The sequence below is a fragment of the Neolamprologus multifasciatus genome, chromosome 4, assembly GCF_963576455.1.
Source record: "Neolamprologus multifasciatus chromosome 4, fNeoMul1.2, whole genome shotgun sequence".
In the NCBI taxonomy this organism is placed as follows: Eukaryota; Metazoa; Chordata; class Actinopteri; order Cichliformes; family Cichlidae; genus Neolamprologus; species Neolamprologus multifasciatus.
Window position 1 is genome coordinate 4,823,593 of NC_140442.1, and position 21,846 is coordinate 4,845,438.

Genomic DNA, 21,846 nt, shown 5'->3' on the forward strand with positions numbered 1-21,846 from the left:
GCCCCCCGCCTCTCTTTTCTCTCTATTAAACAACCACATAAATCTTTCCTCTGTGACGCCTTGCTCTCGCTCTTTCTTTCGGTCTTACTACCAAACTGTTTTCATTCTCAGGCCTGTCAGAATGGTAACTCCCAGCATCTGGAGCACCTCCTATTCTATGGGGCGGATTCTTCCTCCCAGAATGCCTCTGGAAACACTGCCTTGCACATCTGTGCTTTATACAACAAGGTATTTCACAGAGTACAAATCAAGTATCGCCTTCCCCTGACCGTACCGAAATTTGATGCAATGATCTTTAAAACTGTGTTTTTAAAAAAGATCAACCTGCTTTTGTTTTCATCAACAAACTAAGTAAAAGCAATGATGGCACAGGGGAATGCCAGTAGAGAATCCCGCCCTGTGTATTGCACTTGCATTAAAGATACGTTAATCAATGCTGTTTGTTACAGGAAAGCTGTGCTCGAATTCTGCTCTACCGGGGAGCCAATAAAGACACAAAGAATAACAGCGGGCAAACGCCCTTTCAGGTAAATGCTGAGTGTCTGGCTGGGTAATTATGCATGGTGTGGTTTATTGTCTTATTAACTTAGCATAGCATAAAGTATAAAGTGCTAGTGCTTAATTTCACTTCAGGCCAGCACTGTGCTGCAGTGCATACAGATGTCTCAGGCGTTGGAAATGCGTGTGACCCCTAAATATGGAGATATATATATATATATATATATATATATATATATATATATATATATATATATATATAAGCTCCAGAAAAGGCAAAAAATCAGAAAAGATGTTTCTGTAACACTCGCACACACAAAGAACATGAAAGACAACATGCAAGAAACATTTTATACTATTAAAAACAACAGAATGGTAATAATTTGAGCAAACAGTCTATTTACCTTTGACTTACAACAGTGAAATCTTGTAACTTGCACAAGATAAAACCATCATAGATAAAAAAAAAAAATTACTCCCAAAGAAAAAACAAAATATAATTTTCAATTTTATGCATCAGAGATATCGTTTTTATGTAATGATTTTCTATGAATTCTATTTTATAAATAATTATTTATTTTAATTTTATTTACTTTATCAATTTTCATTCTATTATTTTTTTTAAATTAATATTGCTAATTTCCAATTCCAATATAGTTTAATCTGGTGCTCTGCTTAAGTAGCTTTGCATGATTCATTGATTTTCTATCAAAATCATCCTTATTTATCCCACACTGACTTTTAGTACATGCTTCAAACTATAAGATCCCAGGTAGAAAATATTTTTCAGTTTTATTAAGTAATGTGTTGTGCAGATACTGTTATAATTACTAAACTAAGATATTAAGATATTAATTTGACTTAAATTTCCAGGGAAAACACCACCAAAGCTCCTTTGTGCTTAAATATGACTTTTTCTCTGTCATCATGATAATGCTGTGTCACTACTGCTGCACTGCTCCTGCTGCACCTTGTTTCAGTGCATTCGCACTTCAATGTGAAAATGTGTCGTTAACGAGAGCACGTCACTGAAGAAAGAGGATGGAAAATGCCCTTCATTTACTTAGACTTATAAATAATAATAAATAAAGTGTTCAATAGTTTTTTTCCCTATACTTCTGAAATATAATGATATAATTTTGAGGCTATATTGCTCATCCTAATTAGAGTTATCTTAAACATAAGGAGTGTGTGTGTTTTGTTCATCAGGTGGCTGTTATGTCTGGCCATTTTGAGCTGGGAGAAATCATCAAAAACCACAGAGACACAGATGTGGGTAAGTGCTATAACTGGTGTCTGGTTCTGCAAGGTGTTTTTCTTAAGCTAACTCAACACACAGGCTCTCTTACTTAACCTTAAATCAGCAGGACTTCTTTCAGCAGCAAGGGCCAATAACAATTTAAATACACATAGAAGTAGCATGTGGATGGAGAGTGTAAAGAAACATGCATCATTTGTAGGATGATATGAAAAGAAGAAAGAAATCTCTTCTGTCTCCCCTAGTCCCCTTTGTGGAGTCTCCAAAGTACGCCCCCCAGAGGCGGGAGAGCACCCGGACGCTGACAATACCTCCTCATCCCTTCCTCAGAGCCAACAGCGACAGCAGCATGAACCTTCCAGACTGGATGGCAGTGCCCAACGCCCCGTGCACCAACATCGTCTCTGTGCAGGTGTCTGTGTTTGTCTCTGTGTGAGGAGGTCAGAGTTCAAATTATCGATGCAGGAAACACCTATGGGTCGATTTTGTAACCTTTTTGTTTTTCAGAGAGATTTTTACTGGATGTTTTACTCGTTTTAATTAGAAAGCTCCGATTATTTATTTATTTATTTGACCAACAATGGAGACAGCAGCTGATAAAACAGCCGTATCTCGAAGCTTAAAACATTTTAGCAACTTGTGTTGTTGAAATGAATGATGCAAAGCACACAGCGAGCATTTCTAAGTGCACAAGTGCATCAGACATAGTTTAATCCATCAGAGCTTTTTCTGCTCCATTCTGCAGGGTTGGTTATGGGATGTGGAGCTTGTTTATATATGGGTTCTTTAAACTTACTGCTTGCCTGTAAAACACCCATTTCCAACATGATGGAACATGTGCACAATATAACGCAGAGGATGACCTTTATCAGCCTCTAGTGGTGAATACTGCTAATTGCAGGGCCTTATCTTCTCACATTTTATATAGTATGTGCTTTGGAGCAGAAGATTAATCACCAGTTCTTATTGTTATCCTCTTTAGGTTTACAGCCCAGATAAATGTTAAATGTCATTAAAGTCGGTCATATTTGAGATTTCTCACCTTTCCTTCTCTGACCGACAGGGCTACAAGCATACAGGAACCCTGCGGAGCTCCAGCAGTCCCAGGGGGGCACGGACACGCTCTCCTTCCCGTGGGAGGATCGGAGACAAAGAGGACCGGAGCAGGCAGAGTCGGAGACAGGGGTGAGTGGAGGAGGCGGAGGACAAAGTGCTGTTAAACAGGAGCTTTGTTTCCACTTCCTGCAGATTCAGATGGATCAATCGAAGTGCTTTTGAGGCTTTTGTGCTGGGTGACAGATGTTAAACTCTTTTAAGTGGATTATGTGAGTCACCTTCTTAAAGAGCCATGAAAGGAGTTGAATATGGTTAATTTGGTGTAGTATTGTTAGTATTCTCTGAAAATGGAAACTAAGAGTCAGTCAGATCAATAATAATTCTGATAATTGAGCCATTTCTTAATTTTTATGTTAAAGAACTTAGTCACACTCAATAGAAATCACACAATGTATAGGGAACGTTTATAACAGCTCCCTGAAAAGTCATAAAAAAGAAACACGTAAACTAAACAGTTCAACGGTGACTTTTTCTTTCTTTCTGTAAAACAAAATAGCTAATTTCTCAAAATAATTTAAGTCACTTGAGTCCCAGAAAGTTTCATTTGATGTACCAAGGGCTCAGTCAGCAGCTCAGTCCTGGCCATAAAATGCTACAGAGGTTCCTGAACCTTAAACTGCAGTTTCAAATCCTCCTCCCCTCTCAGGCCCGGCCCAGCCACCACCACGGTTCAGACTGCGGGACAGCGAAGACGCCTGTACAGCGCCGTCCCAGGACGCGTTTTTGTAGCCACTCGATCACATTCTGCACAGGGGGAGAGAGAAATCAGCTTCAACAAGGGGGACAGGGTCAAAGGTGAGTGTAACTCCATTTTCACATCATGTGAAGGTTTGTGTGGCAGACAGTCAAAACATTTTGTCTTCCATGTCAACTCAAAGTTAGTGAGGCTGTTTCTCACCTGGTACTTGACACAAAGAGACTGTAAGAAAGCTCCACACGAGGTATCTTTAATAGGCGCACAAGAAAAGCACATTTAAGACATGCAAAGCAACACTGCAGAAACCATTTAACGTAACATGACGTCACATGAGCTCTGGCATAGCTCCAAAAGGTTCCTTCTAACATATAAGCTGCTGACTGTAAGGCTTTAACAAGATCAGAGGTGACAGCTTTTATATTAACATTATTTAGCTAACTGATGACGGATGGCAGATGATGCATCCATCAGAGTATTAGCGGAACTTAATATACTACTGCCTAATCAAGGTTTTATTGATATGTATAACATGCCAAACAAATGACTACAAATACATTCATCAAGGCACAGAACAACACAAGCAAGTTCAATATTTGTTCTTCTTTCAGCTTTTCAGCTTTTGTTATTTGCATCCAGCTTATGTTGCACGGCTCGCAGGATCCAAACAAAACAAAAAAAAGTGGCTACAGTGGCTAAAAATGTGTGTCAGGCTGCAGAGTTGGGATTACGGCGTCAGCCCTTTGACATCCACTGTAGCTGGGAGATGGTGAGCGTTCTCAACCAAACTACAGATGGATCTTGAGAAAAATGGATGGAACTCCACAACCTTTGGAGAAAAACGAGACTTTCACTACAGTCAGGAGGAGCCATCCTCTGGTGACAGTGAAGACGCCAGAGTTGCTCAGACTTGAATACCCGGAGAACTTTCAGCTGTCGTCCATTAAGGACAATGAATGACTGTAGATAATTTTACTGCAGTCCACCCAAACTTTAAACCGAGATCAAAGCGTTAGAGACATGCAAAAAATATCCATGTTGAAACAGCGGGGGCTACATTTATTTAAGTATTACTCTGAACCAGCGGTCCCCAACTTTTTTTGCCGCACAGACCGGTATAATGTCAGAGAATATCTTCACGGATCGGCCTTTGACGTGTTTGCGGATAAATACAACAAAATAAAATGATATGGCCAAGACAAAAGCTGTGGTGTTTTGTAAATATAATAAAAATATAATATAAATGCAAATTCACTGTGTAATTGTGTAACTTCATTAGCAGCGCCCTCCTGAAAATGTGCCAACAACATTGAGAGTAACATCCTCCCCTCTGCCCTTTAACACTCTCTGGACGCTATGGTAACATGTAAATATTTCTTTCAAAATAAGACGCACAACTACAAAGACCCAGGGAGTTAACGATAAAAACCCTGAAAACCATAAACTTCACACCCGAGCTTTAATTTGTGTGGCCCGGTACCAAACGACTCACGGATCGGCCCGGGGGTTGGGGACCGCTGCTCTAAACTATTACATAAACCTAACCAAGTCAGTTTAATGATAATTAAGTTTATTTTAAACGATTGAATTGTTTAAATAAAACGAATGAAGTGTAAAAATCTGTCAGGTGTACGACTCAAACTGTGTCTGTGGTGTGACGGGTGATACGATTCACTCCCCCGGTAACCCTTACATCCAAATGTGGACTTTTTTGACCTTTAAAAGTCAAAAATAATAAGTTCATTTACTTGAACATGCACAGACAGATTCATGAACAACACCAGATTCATGTCCAGAAACACAAATCGATGGATTTAAGGGCGTGACTGTTTCCTGAACTGCCGTGAAACCTTCAAGGACTGCCTGACAAAGAGCTCGGTAGCGTGTTGCAGCAAAGACAAAATCTGCGGCTGGCGAATGCAATGCTCCGACTTTGCCCAGAGATGAGCTCATTTCCTCATCAAAGTATGGCTTTATAAATAACTGCTTATAAGTGTTTTTTTGCTTTGAGCCGTGAGTGTTTTACAAATGAGGGCCCTGCTGTAAAGGCAGCTTCTCTGTCTCGTGGGCCAAATCCAAATCCAGTCCACAGTGTCGTCAGATGAGTTTGTTAGATGGTCCTGTCCTGACATGAGTGTAAGGTCTCTATATATGTTTGTATTTAATGTCTGCAGGTATGAATATGTGTGTGTTTGTGAGTGAGTCTAAGGTGTCGCCAGGTATGTATGTCTTGGTGAGTATGTAGGAGGTTTGCATGTCCATGTGTGTGTCCACATTTATGTTTTTTTTCCGTCTGTACTTGTTGTCTTTTTGTGTGCGTTCATTTGTCATCGGCGTGTCTGTGTGTGTTTGTGTCGGTTGTGTCACCTTTTTTTTTCTTAACACATTTCTCTTTCCTGTGCTCGTCTTTAGTGCTGAGTGTTGGCGAGGGCGGTTACTGGGAGGGGACGGTCAGAGGTCGCACGGGATGGTTTCCCTCTGACTGTGTGGAGGAAGTGATGCTTCGAAGCCAAGACAACCGAACGGGTGAGGACGACCAGCTGTGGCGCACACTCACAAATGCACAGGAGGAAAAAAGTGCTGAGAAAACATTTCAGTTTTGCATTTACCCTCCCTGAGTATACATTTGTATTTGAAACCTTTGTTTTGTGATCCGTTACTAGATCAAAAACTTGTGGTGTTGACTTTTAAGGGTGGTTTGTAGAACATTTAGCATCATAAGCATGGGATTTTCAGATTTTAGGGCTATTTTTAGATTATTGGTAAATATGAATCATCATATGCATCATATGGTCTCCGTTTGTGTTTTCCATCCTGTTTTATTTTGAAGGTTAGTTCCTCAAGCAGTTTGCTTCCGCCTTTTCTTCTTTTTTCCAACAGCCTGTGCCTTATATTTGTGTATTTAGTCTGTTTGTTCCCTTCTTGTCTGCATCACCTTTGTATGCTCGCTCCCTGCCATCGTTAAAATAACCACATTAACATTTAGCTCAAAGCACCTCTATCTGCAGATTGACGGAGAGTCCACTTCCGATGGCTTAGTTCTTGTTTAATGCTTTCTTCTTATACACCTTATCCTATTTTAAGTGGTAAATAAAATGATTTTTTTCTGTCACCATATACAAGACCAGCTCAATTTTTCACTTTGACTATAATCACCAATGTGATAGACGTGCTTTTTTAGGGAATATTCAATATAGTTAAAGAAGAACTAAGAGACCACAAAAAGCAACAGCTAACACTATCAGCATGTAGTAGTAAGTATGATATGTAGTAGATATGGTTCCCATCTTCACCTTTGTTTATCATGCTTATGCTGTGCTGATTTATTTTAATGGTAATGACATTTAATTGTTATACAAGACACAATTAACAAGATCCACATTAACACCCAAAATAACAAAGGTGTATAAAACATGAGTAATCTTATCAAGAGGTGACCAGGAAGTGAAGCACAGAACATGTGGACTGAACAGTTAGCTATAGAAACAACATGCTAACATTTATTGACTAACAATTCATACGACTGGGTGCTCTAGTTAAACAGGTATGTGGGAAGTATGTCAAAAAATGACTTAACAATTTCACTCTGACCTTGAAATGATGATCAGACAAACAACACACTGGTTAACAGGATTTATCAAAGTGTGAATAAAAAATATTCCTTCAAGTAAAGAGGTCGGTCGAACTTTTTTACTTTCTTTCTTTTCTGTTTCTGCCTATATGAGTTCACAAAGCAGGAACTCCAGCAACACTTGAGGGAAGATGAACAACTTTAATAATAGACCAACGCGTTTCAGCTTGTGGCCTTCATCAGGGTCATAGTAAAACATTGTAAAAATTGCTTAAATACAAGACAGGAAACAGAAAAAAATTCAAATTAACCAGTCAAAACTTCATAGATAGGTCAGCTGACATATAATAGGTAGGTATTGGTTAATTGGCTAAGTCACGCCCAAGTAAATACCGGACTAGATCATTACTGATGAGGAGGAGGGGGGTGACATAACCCCCATATGTCTGAAAATAACACATGCATGAAATGCATAAGGAGGATGCTATAAATATACACACAGGTTAAAAAAAAAAGGGGGGGGGGGTCTTTAATGGTAAAAGCACGTTTGAATGAGAAAACAAGATTACATCATCACATGGGAACACATTTGTTAAAAGATCCTTATTTATGTCTCTAAAATGTAGAATATCTAAAATTTAGACTTGAATTGTAGACTTAAGATGAGATGTCTAAAGCGCTACTTCTTCTTTGGCTAAAATAATAAGATTAATTAAATAAATATTACTCATGTGAGAGTAATATTGCCTATATGAGCTCAACCAATTTGACAAGTCTTGTAGCAAAAGTGAAAGATTTTCCAAGTATTTGTTTTATCTTAAAACATACATTTACATGAACTCATTATTCTGATGCCGCATGAATGCACAGCAGCTTTTAAAAATTGTGTTGGTGAAATCCTAAACCAAACCAAACAGTGGGTGAAAACAAAACTTAAAATCTCTCCCACGTGAATCTTGAAACTCAAAAGTCAGTATTAGTCCCTAACACAGATTTTTGTCACTGTTTTACTGTGCAGAACTACAAATGACATTCCAGGACACTAACATGAGTGTTTTTTAGATGACAGGAAACAAATGACTAGGTTTTTGTTTTTTTTGTTTTTGTTTTGTTTTTTTAAATTCGTTTTTCTGTTTTCACAAATAGCACATAATTACATAACATAATAAAGTGTACAATTCATAACCAAAAAAAAACAAACAAAAAAAACACAAAAACAAATAAACAAAACAAAAACAGACTAATAACTAAGCACAGAACGGTCGTGTGAAGTGGTATTTTCAGTTTCATTCAGTTGAAGTAAAGAACGTTGAATATTTCTAAGTGTGCTGTTTTGAACCAAGACGTCACAATATGATCAGTGCTGTAATTTTTGACAGTCACTGTATCAATGTTATTTTTGCATCTCTTGGATAAAGTTTTTGACCTGCAAGTGCTAATTTCTTTAGTTATTGGGGTAAAATGGGTAATGTTAATAGGAAGGTGTTTGCCAATTCAGTAACCTAATTTAATGTTAATGGAAACTAACATTACCTCAAATTGTTTAGTTATAATTGTTGTTTAACTGAATCTTGACATCAGAGGCCTTAAATAGAATGTTTTGTATTGTTCTTTCCCAAGATGGTTACCTGTAACATTTTTCAAAAGAAACAGTCTAATTTCTTTGCTGTGATTGATTCCAGAGAACACGGAAGAACTGACATTATTTAACTGTTGATTTATATAGATTCAGTAGACGAGTAATGTCAGTTTAATTCTTTACCTACTGTCAATGCAGTGAAATTAGACATTTTGTTTTGAAAGGTTACTGGTGGATACCAGCAACCATCTTGGAAGAGAACAATACAATCTGTTATAAGGCCTCCATTTGAAAATTGTGTATTTGATACTAGAATATAATAGCAAAATGTAATTTGAAGATAACATGTAGTATTTAAGTGACCAAGTAGTATTGGGTAAAAGTTATTGAATGGTGTTGGGATAAAGTGAGAAAATTGCGAAGGATTAAAATATTCCAAGAGCTCAAATTACTTCATCAAAACATGTTTAAGTCACATTTTATCAACACAAATTGCACAGGTTTATTGAACATGAATAAATTGTGTTAATTTAACTCAATTGTTTAAGTTGCTGCCAAAGCAAAACATCTGTGTGCAACAAATGTCCACCACTGAATTAAGTAAATCCAACAACATATTTTTTTCAGTGCAGTTCCATCTAAAAAAAAAATATATATATATATAAATAAAGAGAGAATACAATACAGTACAATACCTCTGGTCCCAGTAGTACGTTGCAGTTTGAACACTCAAGAGAATCCTTGTAACATAATATTAGAAACATCAGGTTCCACATAATTCAAGTATGGTTCCCAACACCTTAAAGAATTGATCTGTTTTTGAGTGCAGTATACATGTAAGATATTCCTAATGGCACTAGATCCAACACTGCTCTTTGCCAACCTTTAATAGTTGGTGCTTTTTCATAAATCCATTGGAGTGGTATATTCTTCCTTGCCGCATAGGTGAGAACACAGTACAATCTCCTATTATTCTTGGATATTAATCGCCGGCTGGGGAGGCCCAGTATGCAGTGTTGCCAACTCCTCAGTAAGGAAAATCGCTATTGGCTGTCCTAAAAGTCGCTAGAAGTCGCTAAATGACGTCATCACCTAATTTGCATAATTGGTCATGCTAATGTAATTGTAACCTACGTTGTTGGAGAGAGAAATAACATCGTGGAAGAGACATAAAGTGAGTAAAAAACATCCTAAATGCATTTAGAGTTTATTTAGAACTACAAATTAAATTTCTTTTAGCAATTATTGTTTTTTTTAATGTCACAATTCCAACCCTGCTCCTTTACCCGGGCTTGGACCGGCAAAAGTGACCCGAAATAGGCACTCTGGTGGAGTTACTTTGTGTGTGTGAGTTTATAAGTAGTTTTAAACCTTGTGATCCACAAAACAGCATAAGAGTAAAAGAGTAAAAGAAGAACTGACTGCGTTACAGCACCCGCTGCTTGTTGAGAGTAAAAGCGATATGCGCTTTCACGTCTTTTTTTTACGGGGTCTGAAAACTCGCTAAATATAGCGACAAAGTTGCTAAGTTGGCAACACTGCCAGTATGAGAGACAGAGGGTCCATCTCCAATTCACAACCGAAAATCTTCTCCATTTCAGATAACACATTAGACCAATATTCTTGCAATTTCAAACATGACCAGAAGCTGTGAGTTAGGGTACCAATTTCTATCTTACATTTGAGGCACATGGGTGAAAGGGTAGGATTATATTGATGTCTGTGAGATATGGATATATGCATTCTGTGTATGATTTAACAAATGACTAGTTAAAAATTAAAGCAGACTTTTTTTCCTGTCACACACTGTATGTATGATGTATTGGTATATGCCTATATTAGCGTGGTCAAAGTTTTAAGAGTTGAGTTTTCCGACTCTTGCCTTTGTATCTTACTACAATGATCATAGTGTATGTATGTATAAATCTATCTGGTGTACAAATCTGTATGTAACCTATTTCTGTGGGTGTGTGGGCCCATCTCAAAACTCAAAGCATTTATTATTTTAGATTTTCATATTCATCAGTCGCCTGCAAATGCGATGTTATGGTCTCGGTTTATGTTTATTTCACGTCATATTCAACAGTCACGGTTTTCACTAGTAAGGTTAAGGGTTAAATACAAGGTTAAGCCAATCAGAAGAGCTAAAATGGCTTGTTACAGACAGAAGTGAAATTTAAATGGAAATAAGCATAATAAGTTCCCGTTAATTTCTTTAACCTACTCATCAAATTCATTCATACAATTGCTTTTACACCAGTCAGTTAATCAGCTAATTATTTCATGCTTAATATGCATATTTATTTTAGCTTACAGGTGACTTGGGGACAAAAATCCAGAGAGATGGCTCCGTATTATTACAGTATTAGCAGTTATGTAATGAAACTGCAAATGTATTTAATATAGGTCAAACTATTCTGATGTCTGTGTGATGTCGTGTTTCACAGAGAGCCGCGGAGAGCGTGCCAAAAGACTGTTCCGCCATTACACTGTGGGATCCTACGACAGCTTTGACGCTCCCAGGTAAGAGCTGCCACGCATCTAGCTGTTACTGATACCTGAGCTGAGCAGCTGCCAGTGGTGTGCACAGATTCATTAAGCAGCAGGGGCACAGACAAACGCCTCCTAGCCACTCACAGGACAAGAGGAAGGGTTCGTTTACGGTGAGGTCACATCATAGCGGTACCCCACCTAACAGAGGGGCATTTGAGTTGAACACAAAAGCACTTTGGGGCACTTGGATTGACAAAAGAGGTGTTTAGATGCTCCAGCTGCTTGTTAAGTGTGACCAGAATGATGCAAGAAAGTGTCCCGTTGTGGATAAATAAAGGTTTAAACATGACTACCGCTGTTTTCTACCACTGGCCTCTGAGCAGCTCAGCTCAGGAAATGAGGGGTTATGTACTTTGCTAAAGAGCATGATGTGTCTCGTCAGTCCTCCCAGGGGGCACCGAGAGCTGACAGGCTTTTCATTATGACGCTGCTGCTTCGCTGTTTAGACATACAGCACATGTTGGCAGGGGATTTGTTTGTATCGTAACATACTGTATCCATCTACCCAGATGATTCATAAGTTCCAGTGATACTTTGATGATGTGATGTGTTGTGAGTGATTCATGCAGCAGGATGACGATGTGTGACGGTTTGTTGCCTCCAGTCTAGAAGCTGATCTGCCTGCTGCTGAAGTTATCCTCCAGGCAGAGGTGTACCAGTTGTGTTTTGACTAGCAGGTTTTGCTGAATTTAACCTGTGCTGGGAGGTAAATTTGTGTCATATCAGGATTTTAGAGTAAGCTTCGTTCTTTTTGATGTCTGCTTTTTGCCTCCAAGCTGCAGAGCTGCTTTGCTAGGTTGCAGATTTCAGGGTGGGCTGAACTTGTTGGTGCTTTCAGTGCACTTCGGTGACTAATACATCTGAAATTTCTTTGTGTTGACCGGAGTTATGAAATCACCAGATGATCATTACTGCCCCCGATGACCACGCAAGCTGAAGTGATGCATATGTATTAATGTTCTGTGGGACCGGCCAGAAATAATCCCAGAACAACAGCTGAGATCTTTAACTTTTGACAGAAGATTATTGTACTTTTCTGCGTTAATAGAGCTAGTCATCCACCCACTGTGACTTAATCAGCATCCGCTTTTACTCAGTGTTCGTTCTTAAAGGGCACCTTCACAGATGCAACAACTCGCCTGAGTTGAGTTGAAACTGTGGACATTTCAGTCAGTTACCTCACCCTGCCCCGTGCATACTTGTAGACTGGATATAAAATACAGACATAAATCAGTAACTGGTTTGTGACCATTTTTTAATCCCCAAACTTTAGCTTTTTGCATGCTTCTAAGTAGCTTTTTGGACCCTGAAGTGATGATATTTAAACGAGGGAATGCCAGGAGGCTTGTTGAGCAGGCCCTAGTATATGGGTGCTAATCAGTGAGTAACTAAGTAACAGACTAATGTAAAAAAAATGAATTTCACTTACCAAAACTGGAGATAAATATCTTTGATAAGCTGTGGCACACAGTAAACCAATCCTAAAATAGAAGGTGGAAAGATCCAGTTCAGTGATCTTCCTCACCTCCACCACCTCATATTGGTGGAGGTGAGAACTTTCTATTAGCTATAGCTTCCTGGTTCAGCACACTAACTTTAAGCCTAACCCCCAGCTTTTAAGGTTTTGTGGATAAATACAACAAAATAAAACCAGTACCGGTACCAAAAAAAGAAGATTTATTCATAACACACAAAAAAGACCCCGGGAAACCGAGTTAATGATAAAAACTATAAAAAATAACAATAAAAAACGATAAAAACCCTGAAAACCATCAATTTCACACCCGAGCCTCAACTCTCACAGCCCGGTACCAAACGACTCACGGACTGGTACTGGGGTTGGGGACTGCTGCTGTAAAGTTTAGCTTTTTAAGAAGGGAGTCTATGGGGACTCCCTTTTGGAGCCGCCCTCAAGTGGCCAGAGATGGGCAGTAACGCGTAACGCGTTACTGTAATCTGATTACTTTTTTCAAGTAACGAGTAAGTAAGGGATTACTATTGCAAAAACGGTAATTAGATTACCGTTACTTTCCTGTAGGAACGCTGCGTTACTGCATTACTAAAACCGTGATTTTTTGCGAGAATGTCTCATGACAGTGACCTAAGCGAGTGCGACGTTCGTGACAACAGCTGTGTGCAGATCAACAATGGATCATATATCGAGTGCAGAGAGAGTATGAGCGTGCAGCGTTTAAAGCGTGGAAGTACTGACCTTACTTTGAGTTTGATTCCATAAAAAGTGACAAAAACATTAGTGTCCGTTGTGCGTGAGAAGAAAACTTATTTTTACACCGAAAAAAAACGTAAACAAGCTCCGAGTGCACAACGACGTAATGGGAAACTCACAGATTCTTCCACTGACCGCTGTGGCACACCTGCACCAGGGTAAACCTCTGCCTACCCCACTCCTGCTTTACAGGTGAAAATAGAGCAACAGGACCGCTAGTCTTTGACTTTATTTATTTTCTGCTGTGTTTCACTTGCATCTATTTAAAAGACTGAGTGTAAACACAAAAAAATATTTTATTTTATGTGCTGGAATGTGCAGAAAATAGGTTTAAATGTTAAACAAATTTCTTCCAGTCAGAGAATGCTGCATATAATTTAATTTTTGCTTGATGCATAAAGTTAAAAGATTAAAAGTAATAAAACAAGTTTAAAAAAAAGACTTTTCCATTTGATTACATTTTGTATGATGGATTATGCAGAAAAAGTAGAATTGGGCTGAAAGATCTATCGCTTTATCACCTATTCAGGTTGTAAAGCGTGTTTTTAGAAAGTAACTAAGTAACTAAGTAATTAATTACTTTTGAAAATAAGTAATCAGTAAAGTAACGGGATTACTTTTTTTGGGAAGTAATCGGTAATTAGTTACTGATGACTTGACCAACACTGCAAGTGGCCATTAGAGGAAGTGCAGTTTTTTGCAATAGGCGTGATTTTGTAGCCTTCGAGGCTCCCACTAGTTTAATATTCTGGTCTGTAAAAGCACGAGTCTGAAACCGACGTCTTCCCATTAACTCATCATTCACTGTGTGTCACAGCATCACGGTGAATTGGTTTCAGGCAAACTCTTTTCAGTGTCCAGAACTCGTACTCAACAAAGACGTATTGCTGTCCCGTATTCAGCAAGTGAAAATAAAATAAAGAATAAAAGGTGAATCAAATGGACCATTACGGCAAAGCTGGGATGGTCAATTTGGTAAAGAAAAACCGTTGGGCATCTTTCTTCGCCTTTAGACAATAATTCTGATGGCAAAAGAGCCAAACGGGACAGGCAAAAAAAAAAAAAAAAAAAAAAAAAAAAAAAAAAAAAAAGACGTATAAATAAAGCTATTATCAGTTAGATTATTCATTATTTATGTGAAGCCATGCCTCTTCTATCATTTTCACACTCATCATTATTCGTCTTGATTCCTCAACTTTAACCAAAAGGCCTACATTTGCTCTGACTGTGCTTCTCTCTCATACGCACGTTATCATTTATTATTAACAGGCTTTTCATCAACAGTGACATTTCATGGAAGCGACACACTCAGCAGTGCAAACTCAAACACATATGTTTGTACACACACACACACAGTCTCTATAGCACACACACACATCATGGATAATTAAAGGCGCGTGTAGCAGAGATGCTGGTTTGGCCAGGCAGGCAGGCATGGCTGACTCAGAGCCGCCCTCACATGGGCCCACTTTCACAGCCTTTATCACTACATGTAATATCGCACCTATTCCTCCTTATATCCCTCTATATTTGGCCATGTCTCCTGACCATCTCTGCATCCCTCCTTCGCTTTCTATTTATCACTGCGTTGCTAACCCCCCTGTACTTTTTAATTTTCTTTCTATCACCCTCTCCTCCCTGTGGTGTCTCCATCTGGAGGTCAGACAGTGAAGGGCACTCAAATGGGAGCGGAGAGTTATCGAGGGGGAAGAAGTGCTCGGACAAAGGAAGACAGGAATTTCGTGTTCACAAATAGGTGGCAAGAGACATGAACTGTGTTTTTGTGGAAGCAACAGGAGGTCTGAGGAGGAAGAAGTTTACCCTTTGGCTTACTTTAAGTTTTTTCATCCTGATTGGAATGACCAAAGCGAGACAGCATCTTGTTTATGATGTTGACATTTACTTTATAGCCAACATCAGCTGGAATTTATTGACAGTTAACTGGCTGATTGGTCGAATAGTTTAATTTTTCTCTTCCAAAGAAATTTCACTGATAAATTCTTTATCTTTAAAAAATGGACATTTTGGCTCTTGTATAGCTCGGGCTAGCAATAAAAAGTCGAAGAAGTTGTGTGCTAGAGAAGTAATTTTAAATGGACGGGTTCCTATTTTTGCCCCACTCTGACCGAAAGAAACAAACAACAACTTGAATTATTTGTACTGACTTTGAAGTAAATTCTCTCTTTGTAAAGTTTTCAAAAGCTTTACTGTCTCTAATACAGGATTTGTTTTGCGGACTGGAATGTCTGAGGCTAGCTTTGCAAATTGGAATGATATTCATTTTCAACATACTGGCTCATCTCTTAGACACATCTTTGTAACTCCATCTTTATGTCTGTCAATTCTCCTGTTGAAACCTGGATATTCTTCGTAGCCTGACTTGGACACAATGAGATAAACTGTGCCACTGTAGCAAAACCTGCCATCCTAAACCCACCAGTAGTACCATATCACCCCATTAGAGCACTGCGCTCTCGCACTGCAGGCTTTTCAGGCCCCTCTTCTATGGAACCAACTTCCAGTTTGGATTCGGGAAACAGACACTATCTCTACTTTTAAGATTAGGCTTAAAACTTTCCTTTTTGCTAAAGCATGTAGTTAGGGCTGGACCAGGTGACCCTGAATCCTCCCTTAGTTATGCTGCAATACGTATAGACTGCTGGGGGACTCCCATGATGCATTGAGTTTTTCCTTTTCGGTCACCTTTCTCACTCACTATGTGTTAACAGACCTCTCTGCATTGAATCATACCTGTTATTAATCTCTGTCTCTCTTCTACAGCATGTCTTCTATCCTGTCTTCCTTCTCTCACCCCAACCGGTCGCAGCAGATGGCCCCGCCCCTCCCTGAGCCTAGTTCTGTCTTCCTGTTAAAAGGCAGTTTTTCCTTCCCACTGTCGCCAAAGTGCTTGCTCATAGGGGGTCATATGATTGTTGGGTTTTTCTCTGTATGCATCATTATTGGGTCTCCCTTACAATATAAAGCGCCTTAACCTCCTAGGACCTGGCGTCCACATATGTGGACATCACATTTTGGGTTATTTAGACCAAAATACTCAATTTTGCTCTACAAGGGCCTGATATCCACTTACGAGGACATTATACTGCGACTGTTCTATCAAAATTTTAAAGAAATATCCTCATATGTGGCTCTTATTTTTCTTAGAAACAATAATTAGGTTAAAAAAAATCTGGTAATTCTTTGTTTTTACATTCATCAGGTCCCAATCAGCCCAAATATCAAAGAGAAATTAAAAATGCATGCCGTGGAAGAGTTCGGGTCTTAGGAGGTTAAGGCGACTGTTGTTGTGATTTGGTGCTATATAAATAAAATTGAATTGAATTGAACCAGTCAGCAAAGCATAATGCTTTGCCTCAGTTTTAAGGTATGATAGTTATAGTAAAAAGATCAAGTTCAATTTAGTTTTATTTATAAAGTGCCAAATCACAAAAACAGTTGCTGTTTTATATTTTAAGGTAAAGACCCTACAATAACAATGAAAGGGGCCTCTATGAGCAAGCACTTGGTGACAGTGGGAAGAAAAACTCACTTTTAACAGGAAACCTCCAGCAGAGCCAGAATCAGGAAGGGGCAGCTGTCTGTTGTGACCGGGTGGGGGTGACAGAAGGGAGACAAGACCGAGTAAGAAGACTGAAATCAAAAATACTAATAATGAGTAAAGGCAAAGTGGTGTTTAAACGCATTAATTCATGTGATCAAGATCAAAAAATCTCGGTGACGAATAAGAAATATGTACATCTCACATGCCGCTCAACTTTTGATATATATACTCCTAATTTCCTCTAAATAATTCCACATGTATTTATTGAGTCTTTTGTTCCTCTTTTGTTTTCTTTTCTTTTCGGACCTCGGTATAACGATCTTCAATATCCAAATTTAGCACAGTCAAAACAAGAAATGTGTGAACATTTGATTGCTACCATCCTCATCACAGCACACATATTTTCAGCTGCATCCAATTAATTAAAGAAGAGACTAGCACCGATGTCGCAACCAGATAGTGTGGCGTGGCGATGAAATTCAGCAACATGTACCAACAACAGGCCAAATTTGAAAAAAGGAAAAAGTAAATTCTTTTAATTTTAATATTTTTTAGATATTACCATAAACTAGCTACATTAGTTTTTAAATAATTACTTTGTTGTCGGTGTCTGCTGAAAAAACCTGTGTAAATTTGTTCATTTGTTGTTGACTTTGGTGAATGTGTTTATGTTTTCTCAAAGTGATTAAAAGGTTTTTGCACATCAGGTCAGTCAGGTATATGATTAGTTTGGGCACTTGTTTATTTGTCCTGTTTTGCAGGATTGTTAAGATATCTGGATTGTAATCAAAATTTGTATCAGAGGTCAGTTTAGATTCATTGATTTGTTTGATTAAATGTAAAAGTGGAAAAACGGAACATTTTACATATCATACTGAAATAAGAACAACTGGGAGACATCGTGTTGATGTTCTCAATATAATCCAGATCCAGACGTCCATCTGGACCCAAACTCAGCCTCTCTCAGGCTGTACGGAAAGACAAGCAAGAAGAGTGAGCTGAGCTCACTCAGCCATCCCATTCTTTCAAAAGGATTTCCTTAACATGAGAAGACACTGCATATATCTGAATCTGCGCATGAGCCCAAGTGCATATAGCGACTTGTGTATTGTTTTAAAGCATTTTTATTAACTCTGCTACTGTATTTAGGCTGCCTTTGCTAAATGCTTAACTTTAAACTGGCTTTAAAATCTTTAAAAGCCCCCTACACTTGGGCTCTCAGTGAAAGAGATGAAAGCTAAACTGGCAGATCATTAGCTCTCAGTGTCATTATCACAGATGCACTGAGCAACTGCACACAATCTGTACATGAGACTCGTCTTTTGGGCAAACAGCGGGTCAAATAAGGACGAGCGGCGCACAGAGAACATCCCGTTAAACGCTCTCGTGGTGGTTTGTCGTGTCTTGTTAAGAACATGCTTTGCTGTAGATAAACTGCACGCACACACACACACACACACACACACACACACACACACAGACAGGATAACAGAGGACAGACTGACAGGCTGAAAAACAAAAACACATGATCATGTGGACCTTCTGTCAACATTTGCTTCCTGCCCCACCTCTCCCCCTCTCCTCCTCTCTCTCTCTCTCCCTCTCATCACACATGCATGGACACACATATTATACACACAAATTCACAGTGGTATGGCCTGACATGCACGGAGAGTAACAAATGGGCAGGCATGCAAGAAAAGAGAGGATAAGAGCTGTGATCGTCCTTGGATGCAGGAGGGAGGCAAGAGGATGAGAGAGAAAGGGATTGAGCAAACGTAGATAGAGAGAGAGAGAGAGAGAAGGGAGAGAAGGAAGGAGGGAGGGAGGGAGGGTAAGACGACATAACAACTACGACATACGTGGACGGAGCCTCTGACTAAGAGATGATGTGAGTGCCTATTTGGGAGAATCTGTACCTCTCCTCTCTCTTTCTCTCCCCCTCCTCCTCCTCTTCCTCTTCCTTCTTCCGCCACTCATCCACCAGCTGTTTCTCTGTCCTCTCTCCGCTTCCTGTCTGCATCGATGCCCACCCACCCCCGTTTGCAAGACCCTCTCATTCACGCTTCGTTTACAGCAAATGTGAGGAGAGGGTGGAGGGGGAGGGGGGGAAGCATGTTTGAGTGTGTGCATGGTTTATGTGAGGTGTGTGTGTGTGTGTGCATGTTAGAGGCAGCAAAGAACAGAAGAAGAAAAGAAAACAGGGGGTGGGTGAGGTTAGTTAAGTGTGATTTATAGGCACGCGGGGTCAATAACAGCAGGAGGACAGCCGAAGAGGCTCCGGGACAAACTGTACAAAGTCCGATTTATTTTTATTACACACACAAGCCAAGTGGATTCTTTACATTTTTTTAAAAAAAAATTGTGTAATGTTAGATAATTTAATTTGCCTTATCTTTTCATATTGTGTCTAACAATGGTAATACCTTTTTCAGTAATGTGAGAGGCCTCTGTCATTCCCTCGATAGCAGACTTATCAGAGTCACATCCATTTTTATGAATGGGAAATCATGACAGTGATAAATAGGCAGAGTGAATACTATACATATAAACTATAGGAAGTGGAGGAGTGAGGGGAAGTGTGTGAAGGGGAAGAGTGTGTATGTGGTTTTGGGGGCTGTGTGTGAGTTAACTGCATGAATGCGGCCATGCCTGGACTGTATGTGTGTGTTTGTGTGTGCGTGAAGCCCCCCCGCGGAGAAACCCAATCACCTCTCTTTCTTGCTCTCTTCCTAAATGCCCTCACTTCTCTCTCTCTCTCTCTCCCTTTCTCTTTTTAAGCCACCTTATTCTCCTTCCTCTCCCCCTCCTTCTCTTTTCTCTCCCTCTCTCTCTCTCTCGCTCTGTGTCGCAGTCACAGCGAACCATCTCCATCCCTCACTCTCTCTCCCATTCCTCCTCTCTCTCTGTCTTAAGTATGAAGGGGCTGGGAGTGCTCGGCCCTCTCCCTCTCCCTTTCCCTTCTTCCATTTCTCTCTCCTCCTCTTCCTCCTCCTCTCCTTCTCCTCCTCTCTCGCGGCTCGCGCTCTCTACTGTCTCGCTGGAAGACGAGAAGGAGAAGGAGCAGGAGAAGGAGGAGGAGGAGAGGGAGGGGAGGAAATGGCGATGGGGGCATGCGGCGAGGAGGATCTCTCCCTCTCCCTCTCCCTCTCTTCTTCCTGGCCATCGCTCGGCCCTGTGAATAGGAGCGTCTGGTTCATTTACAGGTACCTGCCATGGCTTTTTATACCTCCCCTACCCTCTGCTTCCTGCCTCTCTTTCTCCCCCCTCTTCCTCCAGTTGCCGGGGGGGGGGGGGGGGAGGAGATGGAGGGGCAGAGCGAGGGACGCATGCATGTGGACATCATGGATGGCAGGGCAGGATCGATAAGATAGACTGACAGATGTTACAAAGCATGCCTGCAGACAGATGTTTGTGATTCAGCGTGCCTGAGTGCGAGTGTGTGTGATGCATGTGTGCGAAGACGGACGAGTGCTGCTGCTGCACAGCCCGGTGTATGAGCAGTGCAGTCGTTCTGTGTTTCGCTGTATGAACATGTGTGTGTCATCTTCTTTCTCTCTGCTTTGAATCGCTCTCTGTTCTCTCAACTGTTCTCTTGCGATGCTGCACCGGGAGAAGTGACGCTTGCTGCTTTTACTGACGTGCAGATTGATGGCGTGTTTGTTTGCGTGCATGCATGCCAATGTCTGTGTGTTTGTATGTGTGCGCGCGCTCTGGATAGATGGATGGCATGTTTGCTGCTGTCCGTCTAAGACAAAAAAAAAAAAAAGGTAAATGGCAAGCAAATTACCCCCCGTCCCCCCATATTGGCTGGTTGATTGTATATGTTCTTGCGTCCTGTTTGTTGTGTGGCGTGTTTCTGTATGTTTACCAGAATGTACGTACATGTGTCCGTGTATGAGAGAGATAAAAAAGGGGGGACTGCCGACAGAAAGGAAACAGCGCATGGTGAGGGAGTTTTAAGGATGCAGCATGCATTACAAGTTCCAGCTTCTCTCTGACACCTCTATGGAAGCCCGCTTGGCCAAACCTGTTTAATGCCTTGGCTTCCTACCTATGCAGCATGAGACACACTCTACGCTGTGCTGCATTGTCCAGCTCAATCGCTTTCTGATGACAACATTGTGTCCCGGGTCAGTGGCTGGATCCTCTGAGCGATGCAGTGCACGGAGGTGTATCTGAGCGCCCGATTCTCTTCCTCCTCATTAAATGAGACGGCAGAAGCTCGCAGTCTGAAACCTGTGTTGCGTTCAGGTATCAACTTGAGAAGAAAACGATCTCCAAAAACTAAAAGTGGAGATTTAATCAGGGATACGTTTAATTAAATCCGCTCACAGGTTTGACAAGCACACACAACTTGGAAATAATGTTAAGATTTTTCTGTTGTTCTGTAATTCTCTAACATGACCAGACTGCTAACAACAAGTGTTCATGGCTGGCTTCTGGCTTCCTTGTGTACATCTGATTGGTAATTATCTGAATAGTAAAACTTGCTTGAGCAGTTTGTTGACCAGCATGGCGAAAGATCCCAAAGATGAGTAAAATTAGGCTTTCTGCTCAACTGCATTTGCAGTAGCTTTTAAAATGGGCAGGTTTTTTTATTGATGTCCAAAGAGGTCCAAAAAAATTTGGACTGGAGTGCAGTGAATGTGAAGTTGATGTCATCCTTGAAGACAGCCTAGAGTCGGAGTTAGGAGCTGTCTGGATGGGAAGCAGCCTCACACACACACACACACACACACACACACACACACACACACAGTCACATGTCGATAAACCAAGTAAGTG

General features: G+C 40.2%; 1 protein-coding gene across 1 annotated transcript in view; it reads left to right on the forward strand.

Annotated features, from left to right (window-relative positions):
- The window catches only part of shank1 (SH3 and multiple ankyrin repeat domains 1), a 118,391-nt gene that overhangs the window by 68,878 nt on the left and 27,667 nt on the right, over nucleotides 1-21,846 (forward strand). Inside the window, exons 8-15 of the mRNA XM_085157674.1 lie at nucleotides 112-228; nucleotides 450-527; nucleotides 1,708-1,774; nucleotides 2,002-2,168; nucleotides 2,820-2,941; nucleotides 3,519-3,667; nucleotides 5,979-6,092; nucleotides 11,164-11,239. Of these exons, the coding sequence (XP_085013800.1) occupies nucleotides 112-228; nucleotides 450-527; nucleotides 1,708-1,774; nucleotides 2,002-2,168; nucleotides 2,820-2,941; nucleotides 3,519-3,667; nucleotides 5,979-6,092; nucleotides 11,164-11,239 (890 nt within the window). The remainder of the gene's footprint in view (nucleotides 1-111; nucleotides 229-449; nucleotides 528-1,707; nucleotides 1,775-2,001; nucleotides 2,169-2,819; nucleotides 2,942-3,518; nucleotides 3,668-5,978; nucleotides 6,093-11,163; nucleotides 11,240-21,846) is intronic.